This window comes from Pipistrellus hanaki, assembly GCF_964339955.1.
Source record: "Pipistrellus hanaki genome assembly, chromosome: 3".
Lineage (NCBI taxonomy): Eukaryota > Metazoa > Chordata > Mammalia > Chiroptera > Vespertilionidae > Pipistrellus > Pipistrellus hanaki.
The window spans coordinates 41958104-41977018 of NC_140505.1; the positions used below are offsets into that span (position 1 = coordinate 41958104).

The window sequence follows — 18915 nt, forward strand, 5'->3', positions numbered from 1 at the left end:
TGCCCTTGGATTGATTTGCATATTAGCCTTTTGTTGTATAGGATATCACTCCTGTTGCTCTAACCTTGAGAATAGAACAGAAGCCAGCATTTTTTATATGACCCAAATCCATAGTTGCAATTATAGACCAATGGCTAGTCCAAACATACTATCACATTCCTGGGGCCATAATGATTAGTTTACTAGTGGGCCAGTGAACCAAAATAGGTAAATTGGAAATGAAGCTGAAATTTAGAAAATTTTCCCTTTCTATTCAGAAAGCCGATACAAGCACTGATAATGTTAGAAATCATGTTTTCAGCCTTAAAAAAACAAAAAAGAAAAGAAAAGAACAGTCTGATATACTTTGGCCGGCATACAGAAAAAAAAAAAAAAAAAAAAAAAAAAAAAAGGTAGAGTGAAATTCCTACTGTTTTAAATCTCTGGTTCCTCTTATTGAGAATCTTCTACAGTTTATGCTAGCCAAATAAGCCATTTGGCTTAGTATGTTTGAATTGGATTTTTTTGCATTTACAACCCAAACTGTGTTAGCTCTGGCTAATACAGTTATTTAAAGAAATATGTCTTAACATATGTCTATGATTAAGGATAATATTTTAATTGTTTTTTGTGACTACAAGTGTCACTTAATCACAATATTTCATGTTTTTGGAGGTGAATAAAACTTTTGTTGCTGTTAATTCTCTTCCTTTAGTTTTCTTCTAAACTCGTGATTTAAAAGGAAATGTGTAAGCAAAATTTTATTTGGCATTTGGGAAAAGTAAAATGTATAAAAGAAAATGAATTGAAATAACCATAGTCATCCCTCAGCATATTGACAAATATAGCCATTCATTCTTTTTTGGATATGTTATTATATAACCAACATAAAGTTTGACCAAAAGTATAAATATAATAACTGTGCTTTATATTCTCAATGAAAATACATTGAGCAAAGACATAGGCAAGAGTAGATGTTTTTTAGTTTGACATATTCACAGATTTCATGTAATTCTCAGCTTGCTCTAAAATTTTATAAAATTTAAAAAATATTGCTGGCTCTAACCTATGCCTATTTTTCTCAAAGGAATCTCCTGAGACATGAAGTTATATGCACTAGACTAGAGGGAATTTTATAACTCAAAGAAAAAACCCTAAACTGTATCAAATTGATGCACATAGTATCAACATTTATGCCTGAATTTTAAAATACAACTTCAATAGCTCTGTATGCAATCTGTCTATTTATTACAAGTGGGCAAATCTCTTGGGAATATGGAGACTTCAGGACAGATCCAATACTAATACCAGAATTTGCTTATCAGCGTTGGAATCTTTGGCCTTTAATATTGACCTATAAAATGGCCAACCATAGAAACTATAAAAATAATAATGATCAATGTTCTCCTTTGAAATTATAATCTTCTAATTATAGAAGATTGAATTGAATTGAAAGTAGACACATTTCATTTCAAAACATTATGAAGTCAATTTAGATTTTTATGAAAGAAATATTTTTCATTATTACATTTTCTTTTAAATATGTAGAATTAACCATTTTTGACACTGGGCACATTTACACTTTGGAATTAAATGGAAGGTCTATTGATTAATTTATTATGTTACTTTTGCCTCCAAATTAAAGGAATGGTGATAGTGGAATTAATAAATTAAGTCCCTGAATATTTTATATGCCTTTTATGTTAAGTGGACCACAGGCTAGACATTGCTGATTTTGGAGACTGGGATACACAAACCTCTGCAAATGCAATTTCCTTCTCTCTCCCAAGTAATGGTCTTGTACTTAGCATCTGCGCGAGTTGAGAGTGGATGGCAAGTTACTTTATCACTGAAGAGGCTCAGACAGTATTTGTCGACTAGCCCGCTAGGGATTAAGCACTTTTCTCAGTGAGATAAAAATCTTGTATTGCCTACCAAGTTTACTAATTATCTACAAATCATTATGATGTCTCAATTTTATTATGGAATTAATGGGATAGGACCTGGTTCAGTCTCACTGTTTTCCATCTCATTTTGAGTATGTGACCATTTCCTTATTTCTGAGATGGAGATATAACTTTGAAATTATCAGAAATTACTACTTTGATTCCTTATATAACTGTAGTTTACTAGGAAAGATGATATGAATGCCCATCCCAAGTCAGAAATTAAAATCTCTCAGGTTTCCCTGGCCAGTGTGGCATAGTTGGTTGGACATTGTAATGTGCACTGAATGGTTGCTGGTTTTATTCCTGGTTAGGGCACACTCCCGGGTTGCAGGCTAGATCCCCTTTGTGGGACAAGCAGGAGGCAACCAATCAGTGTTCCACTCTACAATCAATGTTTCTCTTTCTCTCACTCTTCCTCTCTCTCTAAAAATCAGTAAAAACAAACAAACAAACAAACAAACAAAAAACCCAACAACAACAAAAAATTAAAATAAAATAAAATAAAATTTCTCAGGCCAGTATATCACCTTAACAAAGAGTTTCTTCTTTCTTGATATCAGTGTTAAAAGAAGCAATTATGTCCCTAAGATTCTGACTTTACTATGTTGTTTCATTAATTCATGTCTTTGTTTACTCATTCACCTCTATTTCATTCATGATGAACTCAAGAGTAATAGCTGAGCTAATTAGATCATGCACATTTTTGAACTGCAGGTCATAAATTTGCACCTCAGAATGCTATGGAGAAACCATTACCTATCAGTAAAAGAGTGTTACTCATTAATATGGAGCTTATCAATGACCCATAAACCAACCTATCAATGGAAGAAATTCTTAAAAAGACACCTCTTACAAACAGAATCAACTCTAGCTGCTGGGGATATACTGAAATACAGCATTAGCCAGGTTCCTGCTCTCTTGGAGATAATAATTCAGTGAAGAAAGATACATCATGTACAAATACATTCTACATATACCCATGAGAAGATACATTTGTACTGAGATAAGCCCCCCTAATATAAAATAACTAGAGCCCCAATGCACAAAATCTGTGCAAGGGGCTCAGCCCTGGCTTTGTCTGGAAGGTCATCCAGAAGGATGTCCAGGTCCTTTGGCTGTCTGGTCTAATTAGCATATTATGCTTTTATTATTAGAGATAGGGTGTTATGATAATAAGAGGTGGCTGACCTCTTCAAATAAAGTCAGAAATGGCTTCTCAGAAAAGATGGACTGGAAGATGAGAAGGACTCTCAAACCCTAAAAGCCAGGCATCAGAATTCCAGGAAGTGGAAAACAGCAAGTGAAAGAATATGGAGGCAAGAATCTGTTATCATGTTGAAGATCAAGAGGAGCCCTGTGAGACCTGGGCTGCAGGGGAGGGTACGGGAGGGTACCAGTGGGCCAGGTGGGTCAGAGTGATAGAAGTGGAGGTGGCACATGAGACAGGGTCTGAAGGAAACAGTAACACGTCTGTGATCTAACTGAAGAGATATGAAGGTGCCCTAACCATCTGAGCAATGTTTTAATTCAGTTCCTTTTCTGAATGCGACATTTCAAATTTATTGTATTCTTGATACTATCAAATTTCAGGTTAACCAGTATAAAGGTTTTAAGAAAATGGCTAGCTTTGCAAGGTTTATTTTGTTATTGCTTTATATCCTTGAACCTCAGAGAAGGGAAATTATGAGCAAAGCAGAAACTCTAACGGGTATCGGGGATCTGTGAGTGGAGGCACTTTGATGAGCTCCTCCTGAGAGCAGAGACTGTTATCGGAGCTGCTGTCTTCACTGTTTATGGTATCGCTCAGTTCCCACGACTTCAGAGATCACTCACCTTTAGTTCTACAATTCATGTGGTTTCCACTGTACAGTTCTCAGTATCTTAACGTTTCCTGCATAGCAGGCCCACCCAAAAAACATTATTTTAACAGGATCATGTCATGCATGATGCAAACTTTCTACTATCTATAGATAGAAAGGGGACTATCGCACGTTCACCCACTGCTTTCTATGCCTGGCAACTGTATTCTTCTGTCTTTGTGCTTCGTTTATGGGTAAGATGAGCTGCTGTTGATGTTGAAAGTTCTCCCAGTTGCCCTGGGTCTGCCGTGGCTCAGGCAGGAAAGGGCAGAGGAACAGCTTTGATGTTGCCATGTTAGAAAGTAGAAAACAGCAGCTTAGCAGCTGAGAAATGTTGCCTTTGGATCACGAACAGAAGGGCCATAGAAAAACTTTTACAAATAAAAGTGAAATTTTTCTACGAATTCATGACTAAAATCTTTAGTGAGGCCAGTTAGTTTTTACTCAGGTTTTCACTTGAAGTGCAAATCTATGTCAGGATTGTAATTACAGACTAGGACTGATTAAATTAGAACAAGAGGATGGTACTCAAACTGCTACTTCTCCTCCTGAAAAATCATTTAAATTAAAATTTAAAATACATATTAAGCCTATATGCTTAGATTAACTGCACTGTACATTTCCATTCATATTGCTGTGTAAAAGTAAGCATGTGCCTTTAAAATAAAACATGACCTCTCTAATTAAATCTTATAAAATTATCAGGAGTTATCAGCATAAATGGTTGTAAAGCTGATATTACTATTTCAAATATTTTAGGCAAACAATTTAATAATTGATACTAAATGCTTTATTAATATCTTACTATTGTATTACTTTTCTGAGATGGAATACATCTTTGTTTCCAATAAATTTCACACATGGAGAAATAAAACTTCAAGATCTTATCAATACAAAGCAAATTAGTTCTTCTTTAATTAGTTCCTCGTGCTGCTTCCCTTGCTCCCTTAGCTCCTGCCCCATGAGCTCTCTCAGTCTCTGGAAGGCTCAGCAGTTCCTTGCCAAGGAGTCTGTGCATGGGCTCCGTCCTCCCCATCAAATGCTCATCCGCCCCTTAAGCCCGCATTCACTCTTCAGCTCATGTTCAGAATCCCCTTCTGACTCAAGGAACACAGTGAGTACCTAATAAATCTATGGAGAGGAGATGAATCAATGAAAACCTGGGATACACTCAATGGCCAGGAAAACTTTTCAAAGATGAATAAGAATGATTTCTATTAACTACATTAATAATTTATTCAAAATGAAGTATAATTTGCAGTTTTGTTATTCAGTGGTGGTTCCTTGAAAGCTACTTTCCAGAGTGATAGGATTTTCTGTTTGCTTTATGTCCTCTCACCTCACTTAAAGTTTATGTTTGGAAATCAGGGTTTATTCTCATGCCCTTCTTTTCTCCGCCAGGGCTATTGATACCTGGGCACAGAGGTGGTATGGGGCAGGACATGGGGATAAAGTACGGTTATCAAAGGCAAAGGATTTGGCCTCAGACAGATTGGAATCCTAGATTTGAACATTTGCCTTACAACAGCAGCAAGTTAATGTTAGTTTCTTTATGTGGGGCCAATATGCTCCTAACTCAGAGGGCTATTTTAAATATTCAATTAAATAATGAGCAGAAACCTAATAAATATAACATAATTTGTACAGTGCACCTAATAAATATAACATAATTTGTACAGTGCCTAGGCTAATTCTTTTATACTTCTCTTTGATAAGTTTGTACTACTCGATATGGTTTAGGTTCTGTCATGTTATTTAACTTTAGGCACTATGTATATTCAACACTGGATGAAAAGAAAACACACATTTTATGTCTGTACATAGATTATAGCTGAAAAAAATATTTTATCCTGTAAGAAAATGCATAGACAAGTCTTAACATTATTATATTGTAATAAGTCAATATTACAATATAACTGGATGTGAAGATTTGTCTATGCATATGTAATCTTATGACTATTTTCAGATGTCTTTTCAATTCTCATCCTTATTTTTAATGTGTGCCTTCCTAAATTATCCTTAATGCAATATAATCTCCACACATCTATAGCAGAGATCTTTGTTAGACAGCTAATGCTTCTCTGATATAAGCTTTAGAATTTTCAATGATCATTATCATAAGATAACCTTATTTTTTCCCGATAATAGAACTCTTTGAATTTGTGCCCCTTTAGCTATTTAATCATGACCCTAAAATTACTTTCCTTCTCATTTAGCCCCAGATTATGAGGAAATGGCATAAAGACCTCGTTGTTGGAAAAGACCATTAGAAATGAGATCAGGCTGGGGAACTAATATTAGGTCAGAAAGAGCTTACTAGATGTCCTCTGCTAATCCCTTTTACACTTGAGTTTTATTTTTTCCCCCCTATTCTCTTCCTTAATGCATACCCGTGCTACTATACCATAATGTGCATCCGCAGGCTCTGACTTGTAAATTCATACATATCCAGCTATGACCATTATGCAGTCTCTGAATGAGGATACTGTTTCTCAGTAAGGAAATGTGCAGAAGCATTGCAGGTTGGAGGCAGGGGAGTGAGCCTTGGACTCCGAATCGTGGGATCTCTGTATCCTGGTCTCCTTTAATTTGCTCAGGAACTAAAGAAACTTGTGTTTTTTTTTCTTTTTTTCTCACCTGAAAATAATGAATTATCAAAGCTAGCCCACAGTGATAGTGTTAGGATTAAATGAGTTCCTAAGAGGGAAAACCTACCATGCACATCACACATTGCCAAAACCTGCAATACACTGACAGGAGGTGGTTGAGCATAGCTCTCAAGTCAGACAGAAATATCTGATTTGTCTCAACAACACATGATAAGCTGGGTGAAATCGGGCAAAGAGCTAAAAGCTGTCTAAGCATCAGGTTTTTTATTTTTTTTATTTTTTGCTGTAAAATGTGGATAATTATCTCTACTTTATGAGGTTGTTATGAAAGTAAATCACCGTATGAACCCAGAATGGGTAGCTCAGATGACTAGAGTGTTGTCCAATATGCCAAAGTTGCAGGCTCAATCCTCAGTCAGGGCATACACCAGAAAAAAAAAATGAATGCATAAATAAGAGGAGCAAATAATTGATGTTTTTCTTTCTTTCACTCTCTTTCTCAAAAAAAAAAAAAATAATAAGTAATGGTATGTAGGTAGGCTCAATAAACTATAGTTAATCATGGAATGAAAAGTTGGGGAATGAGCTGAAGGTAAGCAGCTTGTAGTTGATGGTAAGCAGCTTGTGAGATAATTATGCTTTCATTACTAAAAATCATATTCATACCCAAGTTTTTAAGTTAAATTATAATTTTCCCATTCTGTACTATATCTTGCTGACTATAAATGTTGTAATTTAAATAATTAATGAAAAGATTTTGGGGTAAAATAGGAGTTTTGGGGGTGAAATAGGAAGGTTTAGAAAATTTTAAATAAATTAAGGGGTCCATGGAAAAAGCACAGGACTACAGAGCTGCAAAAAGTACATTTCCATGGAATAAGGGAGCTGGGAGCTACAGAAGGTACACATTTACAGAATAAAGGGAAGGAAGACCCTCATTCAAAAGGAGAAGGAGAAAGCCCAGAGGGAACAGGGAAACCATGAGGGAAAAAAGGAGGAGAAACTCACAGGTCCCATGTGAGGTTCTATCTTTGAGCTCAGGAGTTACTATAGTGACCAAATCAGAAGGGGATAGTGACCAATCAGAGGGGACAATGAAAGGAAAAATAAGGCATTTGGGGGGGGGGGGGGCAGCTATCTGAATCTGTGCCAGTAACCTGCATTCTGACACACAATCTCGTTTGTTGATAAACTCCATTCTTATCTGTGATGCCTGCCCTGCCTTGCGGAACCTGTTTCCTGGAATATTCCCATTTTACAGAGGCCATAAACCAAGAATCATATACAATCCCCTGAGGAGGTTGGTAAAGCTGGTACCAAACAGGGCTCTGAGTATAATCTCACTTCCCCTATCCCAACTCATGGGAGCCTAATCCATATTTGGGGGACAAAGGAACTAAGGGTATAAAGGGAAAGCTTCATCCATATCCATTGTTCAGGATTTGGAGACTGACTCCCCTGAGTCATGGCACTAGTGCATCTGAAAATAAAAGCTACTTTTCTGAATATCCTCTGAGTGCCCAACTGATTAATCCTCACGTGCCACCTGGCAGTTTATCTGCAACAATATCAAAGCACAAAGCGCTGCAGCCTTTATAAACCACTGGAAAAAAAGGGACTCAGTGGGACTCTTTACCCCTCCCCACGTGGGAGTCTGTGCTTATTTCTCAGTAAATTTCCATACCTCTTTGCTATACCTCTTGTCCATGGTTTCATTCTCAACACCACCAGACAAGAGCCCAGGAACCATCCTGCCCAGGGCAACACCACGAGTTTCCATTCCAGAAATCCTGTATTATTAATATCTTAGTACAACTATAGAGTCATAACATTAAAAGTCTCCCCATGTATTTCATGGCCTAAGCAAATATTTATACTTAGATTGGACCTGCGGTGTTTGCCTGACTGCTACCTGAAGTAGCATGTCTTGATTAAAGAGGCTGCATCATAGTATTTTCTCAACAGGATGTGACTCTTCCTAGCCCTGCCAGTCACTGAGAGGTTGGGAGAAAGCTGTCAACTATGGGAAGCAGGGATGCCTCAGACAACTGTAAGTGTATGTTCCTGGGATCACAAAACAGTGGCGTGGCAGGACTAGTAGAACATTAAACACAGGCTATCTAAAGCTTGCACGTAGAATTAAAAGTAGGTATTTCCTAATACAAAGACTAAGAACTTGATTATAAAAGAACTAACATAAGAAAATTGGTACCCTTCTTCCTTCCATTCCTCTGTTCTCTCCTTTCATTCATTTAACAAAGGTAAGTACGTTTCTGCTGAATTCCTGATATCTGCTAGTCACTGAGTTCACTGTGGGGCTAAAAATTGCAAATTCAGAAGGAATGTTATTTATCTTGCTCTAAAAATGCATATAGTCTGGCAAGAAGAGATATTTAAGTCCAAATAGAGTAGTATACTATTACCTATGTAATAAAATGTGCACGGCCTTGAATGGGAACACAAAGAATGGGGTGGGTAATCCTCCTGGTCAGTAAACGGCTCTTGAAACAGAAGGTAGAGGAGGTATCACTCAGTTACAGCTGCTGTATCAGGAAGAATGTGGGACCTCTGGGCAGAGCTGAACAACAAAGGCCCTTTCGACTCTACTTAAAGAACTACACCAGCTCCTTAGAACTCCAGTAGTAATGTATATAGCTGCTGATTCATTTATCTGCAATGCAAAGAAAATGGTATCAAGAACCATTTCAGAATTTAAATACAAACATTCTCAAGATGGATTTTGAAATGTTGATCAAACTCATAGATAAAGAACTCTGTCTTCTCTATTACCCAGGAATAGGAAACTCTATTGTGTAGATCTATCTTTACAGTTAGCTACATACAATAACAGAATGAATTCTTATTACATTTTCATAATAGTCGAGATAGCTGAATCCAGACTTGTATTTGAGTAATATAAATGTGAATATGCTACTTTTTTCCAATATTAAATTATGAACCTATAAAGTTTATTTTTAATAGAAAAAGAAAATATTTTATTTCAATGTAGAAATGTGTAGATAGATATAAAATTAATTTTATTCTTTAAGTCTCTACAGGAGCATAATATTCAAAGGTTTTTTATAAGCTCTCAGTAAAATTTTATGATTACAGTATCAGACAAACTTATAGATGATCCCTGACTTATGATGGTTTGGCTTATGGTTTTTCTATTTTATGGTGTTGTGAAAGCAATATGCATGATAAGTTACATGAGATATTCAACACTTTATTATAAAATAGGCTTTGTGTTAGATGATTTCTCCCAAGTGTAAGCTAATGTAAGTGTTCTGAGCAGGTTTAAAATAGGCTAGGCCAGCCGAAACCGGTTTGGCTCAATGGATAGAGCGTAGGCTTGGGGACTGAAGGGACCAGGGTTCGATTCCAGTCAAGGGCATGTACCTTGGTTGCAGGCACATCCCCGGTAGGGGGTGTGCAAGAGGCAGCTGGTCGATGTTTCTCTCTCATTATTTTAGCTCTCTATCTCTCTCCCTTCCTCTCTGTACAAAATCAATAAAATATATATTTAAAAATAAATAAATAAATAAATAAATAAATAAATAAATAAATAAATAAATAAAATAGGCTAGGCCAGTGGTCGGCAAACTCATTAGTCAACAGAGCCAATTATCAACAGTACAACGATTGAAATTTCTTTTGAGAGACAAATTTTTTAAACTTAAACTTCTTCTAATGCCATTTCTTCAAAATAGACTTCCCCAGGCCATGGTATTTTGTGGAAGAGCCACACTCAAGGGGCCAAAGAGCCCCATGTGGCTCCGGAGCTGCAGTTTGCCGACCACTGGGCTAGGCTAAGCTATGATGTTCAGTAGGTTAGGTGTATAGGTGTATTAAATGTATTCTCACTTTACATACATAAAATAAAGACTTCTTCACTCTTTTTCATCCTTTTTTTTGTAAATTTTTGTTTGTTTGTTTCAGGTGCCATTTTCTACTCCCAACTTTAACAAGTAATTAATGTGGGCTTGCTCAAAGATGTGCTTTTAGCAAACTGCTTCTTCCTATTGTATTTCTTTAAAGACAATCAATTGGCGCTGTCAATAAGTCTTCACAGTCTCCTTTCTTTTCTCCTGTCACCTGCAAATAATACATTTCAAGCTACATATAAGTCTATTTAAATTATCCCAGGAAAGTAAAAATTCAGTTTTTTTAATATTATATTTGCTACTAGTAATTGTAAGGAGCTTTGTTCTCTCAAAGTAGATATGCCACCAGTTAATGACTATCTTATTTATCTACTTCCATCAGATTGCGCTGGAGGAGAGGAGAAAAATAATGCCAAAAAGGTACTGTTATGTGTACCACAATATGAGTACATTGATTTAAGAACAAAGCTAGTTACCCCAGCGGGGTTTCTACATTGAAAAGTAAATAAAAATTAAGCCACACAGTTTGTGGTTAGAAGCAGAAAAAAAAACCTTTAGAAGAGTAAAGACTTTATTTTACATTTAGACATAATGTTCTTTACATGAGTAATTAAGTCTGAGAATATTGTACTGAGCAATAATGATAGAAATTAATAGATTCTAAATGAAGCATTTTCTTTTTATTCTCAACAGCTGTTCATTTTAACTTAGTGTGCATATCTTTCCCCAAAAAGACAAAAGTAAAATTATTCTTTAGGAAGTTAATCACATGTGTCTCATTTAAAATAAAATGTTCTAAAACCCTTCTCTCTAGGTGGAGAATAATCTCTGTATTCACCTCAGAACATCCTCAATGAGGAGTACAGTGCCACCTTCTGGTAGAGAGGGGAACAGCTTCTCTATGTCTAGCTTAACTGAAACGTTGGAATTCAACTGTGCAAATGTAGTAAGGTAAATATGGTGTTCTTTATTTTTAAATTATTTTTTAATTTTTAAATTACAATTTACATTTAATATTATATTAGTTTCAGGTGCACAGTATAGTGGTTAGACATTTTTACAATTTATGAAGTGATTCCCCTCCCATAAGTCTAATACCCACCTGGCACCAACATAGTTGCATATTTCAATATTATTAACTGTATTTCCTATAATGCTCTTTACATCCCCACGACTATTCTGTGACTGCCAATTGGTACTTCTTAATCCCTTCACTTTTCTCACCCGGCACCCCAACTCCACTCCATATTGCAACCATCAGTTTGTTTGCTGTACTATGAACCTGTTTCTATTGTACTTATTCTTAAGCATCTACTTCATTCACCTTATCATAATGGCATAAAGTGTTGAAATTTAGTCTACTGAGAATATCATTTGATGTAAAGCACACTTAACACATTTTGAGTTTCCTTTCAATAAGAAGGGATTACATTGTCAAACTCAACAAGCCTTAACTATTTCATAGGTTAAAAGATAGCAAATGAGTAATGTGCTTTTAAAGATGTACTAGGCAAAGGAATTAAACTTTCAAGACACAACAAACATTAGAACCTACTCCATTCTATTTGAAAGGTGTATGGGTAACTTTATTTTGGAGTGAGGTGATTTATGCATGTAAAAACATTACATGGAGAATTTTCATACATGCAGAGTGAACATCTTTAGAAGCACATTTTTAAATTATATGTGAATAATGTTTTTCCATTGAAAGATGCAATATACTTCATTTGATCTCAAGCTCCAAGTGAACATCACCTATCCTAGATGATGCAGTGAGTGCTTAGAATTCACATCCAGAACTCCAAATTTCGATGAGTTTTCCACAATGAAACACTCCCACTCAATGTAACTGAATACTTGAAAATTGTTCTGCATGATATACTAAAGATTTGTTTTCATATCCTTTCTTAAGCATTCATATTTACTTCCTATGCCAAAAATATTCAACCAACTAACTACTAGCAAATGTATTATACTAGAGGCCCAGTGCAGAGATTCATGCACCAGTGAGGTCCGCACCCTTTCCCAATCTGGGATCCCTTGTGGAATGTTGAACTGCCAGTTTCGGCAGGCCAGGCTGAGGGACCCCACTGGTGCATCGATCTATCCATTGGGCCTCTAGTATGTATATAAGATCTTTGGTTAATCTCTTTCTGCACTCCCTCCTTCCCTCTGAGATTCATCAGTCTATTCCATGCTCATATTTCAAAGCCTGTGCATTGAGCACCTGCCCCCTGGTGGTCAGTGTGCATCATAGCTACCAGTCGAACCATCACTTAGATATTTATGTATATTTTATTATAGAAACCTATATATTATCCTAATATATAAAAACCCAGAGTTTGTAATATCCAAAATGACCTAAGTCTCAACCAAATGCCAGGCTGTGCATGCAGCAGGCTCTGGTGGGTGGGGACTGGCAAGCTGGCTGAACTGCTGATCTCTCAGGGAGAGAGAGGTGGGCTGATCAGTAGCTATGGCTGCTGCTGGTGAGGCCCAGAGAGAGAGAAGCGGGGTCTGATCTTGTTTCTTTCTCTCTCCGGGCCTCACCAGCAGCCGCACCTCTCTCTCTCTCTGAGAGATAAGCAGTTCAGCCTATTCACCAGCCTGGAGATAGGCCCAGAGATGCTGATTGGCATAGAAACTGACCAATCAGAACCAAATCTGGGTGAACTGCAGAACCTAAGGTGGGAGCTGAGGAGGGGTTTTAAGGGCAACAGTTGTTTTGTATAAGTTGTAAGAAAGTGGTTCAATTTTTTAATGACCAGTTTGGCAATATAGTACATATGACTGGCTATCAATCTAGATATAGGGATTATGTATCTTTGTCTGCCAAGAGCATCTCCCCCTACTGAAAAAGGATCCCCCTCCACCCCATTTAAGTAATCCTATCTTATATAATCTATCTATACTACTAAAAGGATAATATGCTAATTAGACTGGGACAACTGGTCATCTTCCAGACTACTGACTTCCTTTCAGGCAAAGCCATGGTGGTGGAAGCTGAGGCAGAGTCAGTTAAGGGCAATCAGGCCAGCAGGGGAGGGCAGTTGGGGGTGATATCAGGCCAGCAGGGGAGGCATTTGGGGGCAAGATCAGGTCAGCAGGGGAGGGCAGTTGGGGGTGAGATCAGGCCTGCAGAGGAGGGCAGTTAGGGGTGATCGGGCAGGCAGAGGCAGTTAGGGGTGATCAGGCAGGTAGGCAGGTGAGAAGTTAGGAGCCAGCAGTCCCAGATTGTGAGACAGATGTCCGACTGCCGGTTTAGGCCAAATCACAGGAATTGGGCCTAAACTGGCAGTCGGACATCCTCCAAGGGGTCCCTGATTGAAGAGGGTGCAGGCTGTGCTGAGGGAACTGCCCATGCATGAGTTTCATGCCTTGGGCCACTAGTATAATATATATTTTTGGAAAAGTTTACTCATTTTATGTACATTATGAATAACACATTATATTACACTAGAGGCCTGGTGCACAAAATTTGTGCACTTTGGGGGGGGGGGTCCCTCAGCCTGGCTTGCACCCTTTCACAGTTGGGAAGCCCTCAGGGGATGTCTCACTACCACAGAGGTGGGAAAGTATCCCACACCTCCACTGCACCCCCAGCCATGAACCCAGCTTATGGCTGAGCAGCACTCCTCCTGTGGGAGCACACTGACCACCAGAAGCTCCTGAGTTGAGTGTGTGCCCTCTGGTGGTTAGTGTGACTGGTCATTCCAGTGTTCCTTCAACTTACACATTAGTCTTTTATTATATAGGATATGTATATATAATTGGTACTAAAAGATTTAGATAAATCTATCAGTAAAGTTTTCATATGCATTTTTATTCAGGTTTCCTTGCAGTCCAAAAATATTATATTGTATCCAATGGTAATGACAATATTTCTTTGAATATTTAAATAATATTAAGACTCTTTACCAAATTTCACAGTTTAGATGCCAAAAATATCAAAAAACTTATTAAAGACACAATTTTTTTCACTTAAAATGATTAGAAATCCTATCTAAGAAAAGCATAATATGCAAATTGACCATCACTCCAACACACAAGATGGCCACCCCCATGTGGTCAAAGATGGCTGCCACAAAATGGCCAGCAGGGGAGAGCAATTGTGGGCGATCAGGCTGGTAGGGAAGGGCAGTTAGGGGGGACCAGGCCAGCAGGGGAGGGCATTTAGGAGCAATCAGGCTGGCAGGGAAGAAGTTAAGTGTTGATCAGGCTGACAGGTCAGTGGTTAGGGGTGATCAGGCTGGCAGGCAGAAGTGGTTAGGGGCAGGCAATAAGGCAGGCAGGCAGGCAGGCAAGCAGTTGGGAGCCAGTAGTCCTGGATTGTGAGAGGATCCAGTGGGATCAGGCCTAAACAGGCACTGGACATCCCTCTAGGGGTCCCAGATTGGAGAGGGAGCAGGCTGGGCTGAGGGACACCCCCCGTGTACAAATTTCATGCACTTGGCCTCTAGTTATAAAATATCTATAAAAAATGAGAAGATAATCCTTGCCAGAACTATTTCTTTATAAGGTCAAATCTTTGGCTCTATTATCTTCAGAATCAACTCTGGAGATAAGCTTTTGAAATATAACTTTCTTTAAGTTCCCTGTTTTGCATTATTTTTTTAGTAGTGTCTGGTTATATTGCTTACGTTTAACCTTAAGTTAATATTTCATTATTGTTCAAACCTGTTTTCATATTTTCTTTGAATATTTCTCATTAATTGAATCAGTATTAGCATTCAATAATTATAAATTTTTGAGTTAAAAAATATCAAGTTTTAGAGTTATTGAGAACCTAATATTTACATGTTATCATTATTATTAAACTACCTACTACATTGGTAATCAATCATTATATCCTAATTTGTTTACAACATAGTAGTATAAGCTAATTGACAATGATATCAAACAATTTTTCAATCTCACAAGTAGGGTTAATTGGAGTTACACTGTTCTGTTTTGTTTCTTTTTAATTGAAGTTAAGTTTATTTTATTAAAATTTAAATTACCAGGTCATTTGCCAGTTTGGTGACTCCAACTAGGTCTAAAGAGCCCTAACTGTGAAGTTGTAAGGAAAAAAAAAAAAAAAAAAAAGCATTTCTTACTGCCAAGGAAAAAAGAGTAGGCATTCATTTTGAAAAGTCTCTTAATACTCTTTTCATCAACAATAAGATAACCATGTTGTTTCTTTCTCTGGAGAAATGAAGCATTGCCACTAGTGGTGATGAAAATATATGTCTAAGCTTAAGAGAAATGATATTAATATGCTAAGCTATAGATCAGGTAGATGATACCAATTCCTATACTACCTTGAGGGCCCAAATTATTCTGTGTTCATTCTTTAACATATTACCAACTTAAATGGAAAAATTTCCACCAACTAAAAAAGAAAAAAAAAATGTCCACATGCTTAAAAGAGATAACAAAATTGAATATTGTGTTTTATTTCACCAGTTCTGGCAGACTGGAGCTAAAAGATTCCTTCATATTAAATGAACATTATAACTTGATGTAACAACTGTGTACAGATCCAAGGACTCCTGCCTTATTGCAAATTTCCAACAGTTAATTTGCAATATTACCGTTAACTCCTCCTTTCTAGAATTTAAAAATATCCATGAGCCCTGGACTGTGTGTCTCAGTTGGCTGGAGCTTTGTCACTACTCTGTACAGATGGGTTGAGAGTTGGACTCCGAGTCAGGGCACATGTCTAGGTTTTGGATTTGATCCCCAGTTGAGGCCCCCACAGGAAGCAACTGATTGATGGTTCTCATTGGTGTTTCTAACTCTGTTTATCCCTCCTTTCCTCTCTAAAAATCAGTAAAAACATATTTAAAAAATAAAATAAAATTCCCTGAGCCCTGGCTGTGTGGCAAAGTTGCTTGGGGCTTTATCCTCTATACCAGTGGTTCTCAACCTTTCTAATGCCATGACCCTTTAATATAGTTCCTCATGTTGTGGTGATCCCAACCATAAAATTATTTTTGTTGCCACTTCATAACTGTAATTTTGCTACTGTAAACATCTGTGTAATGTAAATAGCTGTTTACCTGTGTGTTTTTTTTTCTGATGGTCTTAGGTGACCCTGCTAACGGCTGGATCATCCCACAGGTTAAGAACTGCTAGCAGGCCTAAGATCATCAGAAAAAACAAAACACACAGATATTCACATTATAATTCATAACAGTAGCAAAATTACAGTTATGAAGTGGCAACTAAAATAATTTTATGGTTGGGGGTCACCACCACATGAGGAACTGTATTAAAGGGTTGCAGCATTAGAAAGGCTGAGAACCACTGCTCTATACCAAAGATTGTGGAATTGATCGCCAGGAGGACACATACCTAGGTTTTGTGTTCAATCCCTGGCTGGAGTACATATGGATAGTAACAATGCATATTTCCCTCTCAAATTGATATTTTTCTCCCTCTCTCTTTCTCCCTCCACTTTCTCTCTAAAATTAATAAAGGAAACATATCCTTGGATTAAAAAAAACAATGATAAATAAAACAATTAAATAATAATTCCTGAATTGTAACCACCAGCAAATTACTCTATGAATTTCTCCATTGGTATATATTCCCTTACCTGGCACATTGAAAGACTTAGTTTTGTAAATTTCTTTGTTTAGCTCTGGTGACCTTTGTTTTAAAATAATTGTATGTGCAGTTTAACGCTAATTACCAGATAAAAGAATAAACAAAAAACAAAGTTTTAGAATTCGAAGGCCCCTTAGACATCTATATATCTATATATATCTATATATCTATATAGCCATATATATATATGGCTAAAATGCAAAGTGTCCCCTTGGGAGTTCGACCCAGAGACCAGGAATTTGCTTGCTTGCTATGATGTGTGCTGACCACCAGAGGGCAGCATGGACCATGATGGGTGACAGTGAGCCACTGAGGGGTTGAGGGAGGAGGCAAGGAGGTGGGGAACCTCATCAGCCGTGATCACTGTCCAGGCCTAGGGAACCTACCCATGCACGGATTTCATGTTCCGGACCTCTGATCTTCTAATAATATGTAGACTAAGTGTTTTCAAAGTTCTCCCACTATATATACCTAGATATAGGTAGGTGAAAGTGAGTATAAAGGGGATAAATGGTGATGGAAAAAATAAAATAAATAAGAATTAAAACAAAGTTGTTATTGTTATTATTATTATTATTATTATTATTATTATTATTTCAGAGAGAGAAACACCAATGTGAGAGAAAAACATTAATAGGGGACCAAACCCACAACCAAGGTATATAACCCGACCAGGAATCCCAGGAATGGAGCCCGAGACCTTTTTGTGTATGGGGAGACACTCCAATCAACTGAGCCACATGGGCCAAGGCAAAACAAAAATTATTTAAAATCCATAGCTGAGTTTTCAACAAAAGAATAATACTTAGGTTTCCTAAAATAAGAATATATTTAAATCTAGAACAATAAATGTTAAATCTATTATTGAAACTGCCTAGATGATTAGGATATGGGTGGAAAAATGCTCTTGGTTAAGGGCTCAGTTATAATGCAAAGACAGAAGCAAAAGCCTTAGGACGCAGGAGGAAGTAGGATGTGGAAAATGAGAGCTCGCCACATAGCTAGGACTATTGTGGGTTTTAAAAAATCCACCTGATGGCAGGCGAGAATTCTACCACTGAACCACCAATGCTCCACAAGAAACAAACACTTTTTTTGTGTTTTCATGGGCTCTGGAGAAAATAGGTTCATGAAAATTTTTAAAGAAACATGACTCTTCAACTGCAATTTTGATGTTCAATTTGTATTATATGTGTATATATAAGTAAGTGAGAGATTTCCCATGGAGTCTTGGAATGAGGTCATGTAATCATTATATATTGTCTTATACTGAAAGCATTCTTAAAAAAATAAAATAAAAGCCCAACCAAAGATAAAAAGATGAGTTTATGAGTTTGCCATAAAAATAATATGACACAAATACAAGACAGCACATAAAAAAGATTAGAGCCACAAAAATGTGAGATAATAGAATGGTAATATGAAAGAACATATGAAATAGATCTGTTTATAATGATTAAGATTGAAATTTATAAATTATATTTAAAATATTATATAATTTAAATAAATCATCAGTGTTTGGATTAAGACATCATATTAAATGGGGTAAAAGAAAAAAAATTAGTAAATGAAATTACATATATATGTGTATGAAATTACATATTGATATATATATATATATATATATATATATATATATATATGGAAATTAATCAGAATGGACCATGTTGCTTTTTTAAAATTATAGTGGCTAATACAAATACAATTTCTAATAGAGTATCCACAAGTTTTGGTCTTTAAATTTATGTTACTCCAAATTACTTATCATATGGAATTAAATAAATATTTAATTATCGGTACAAAATATCGGTAATAAATATCGGTACAAAAGTAAATGGTTAGACCAAAGAATGACATACATTTATGTAAGACTAATATATAACAAATGATACACTAGAAGTCTGAAAGAAAATAAAGGATTAATTAATGAGTGGTGCTGAGACCATGGGTATCTAATGAAAAAAAAAAGAAGAAAAGATCCGAAGCGGTATGTTTCAGTGGTTGTGCATCAACCTACCAACCAGAAGGTCACAGTTGGATT

General features: G+C 36.7%; 1 protein-coding gene across 3 annotated transcripts in view; it reads right to left on the minus strand.

Annotated features, from left to right (window-relative positions):
- Positions 1-18915, minus strand: part of GPC5 (glypican 5) — a 1228272-nt gene that overhangs the window by 554821 nt on the left and 654536 nt on the right. The window contains exon 8 of one of the 3 annotated variants that reach the window (XM_084876724.1): positions 16332-16405. The exons of the other annotated variants lie outside the window; for them this stretch is intronic. Within the exon in view, the coding sequence (XP_084732850.1) occupies positions 16350-16405 (56 nt within the window). The 3' untranslated portion in view covers positions 16332-16349. Of the gene's footprint in view, positions 1-16331; positions 16406-18915 lie in introns of those variants that run through there. 3 annotated transcript variants of the gene reach the window in all.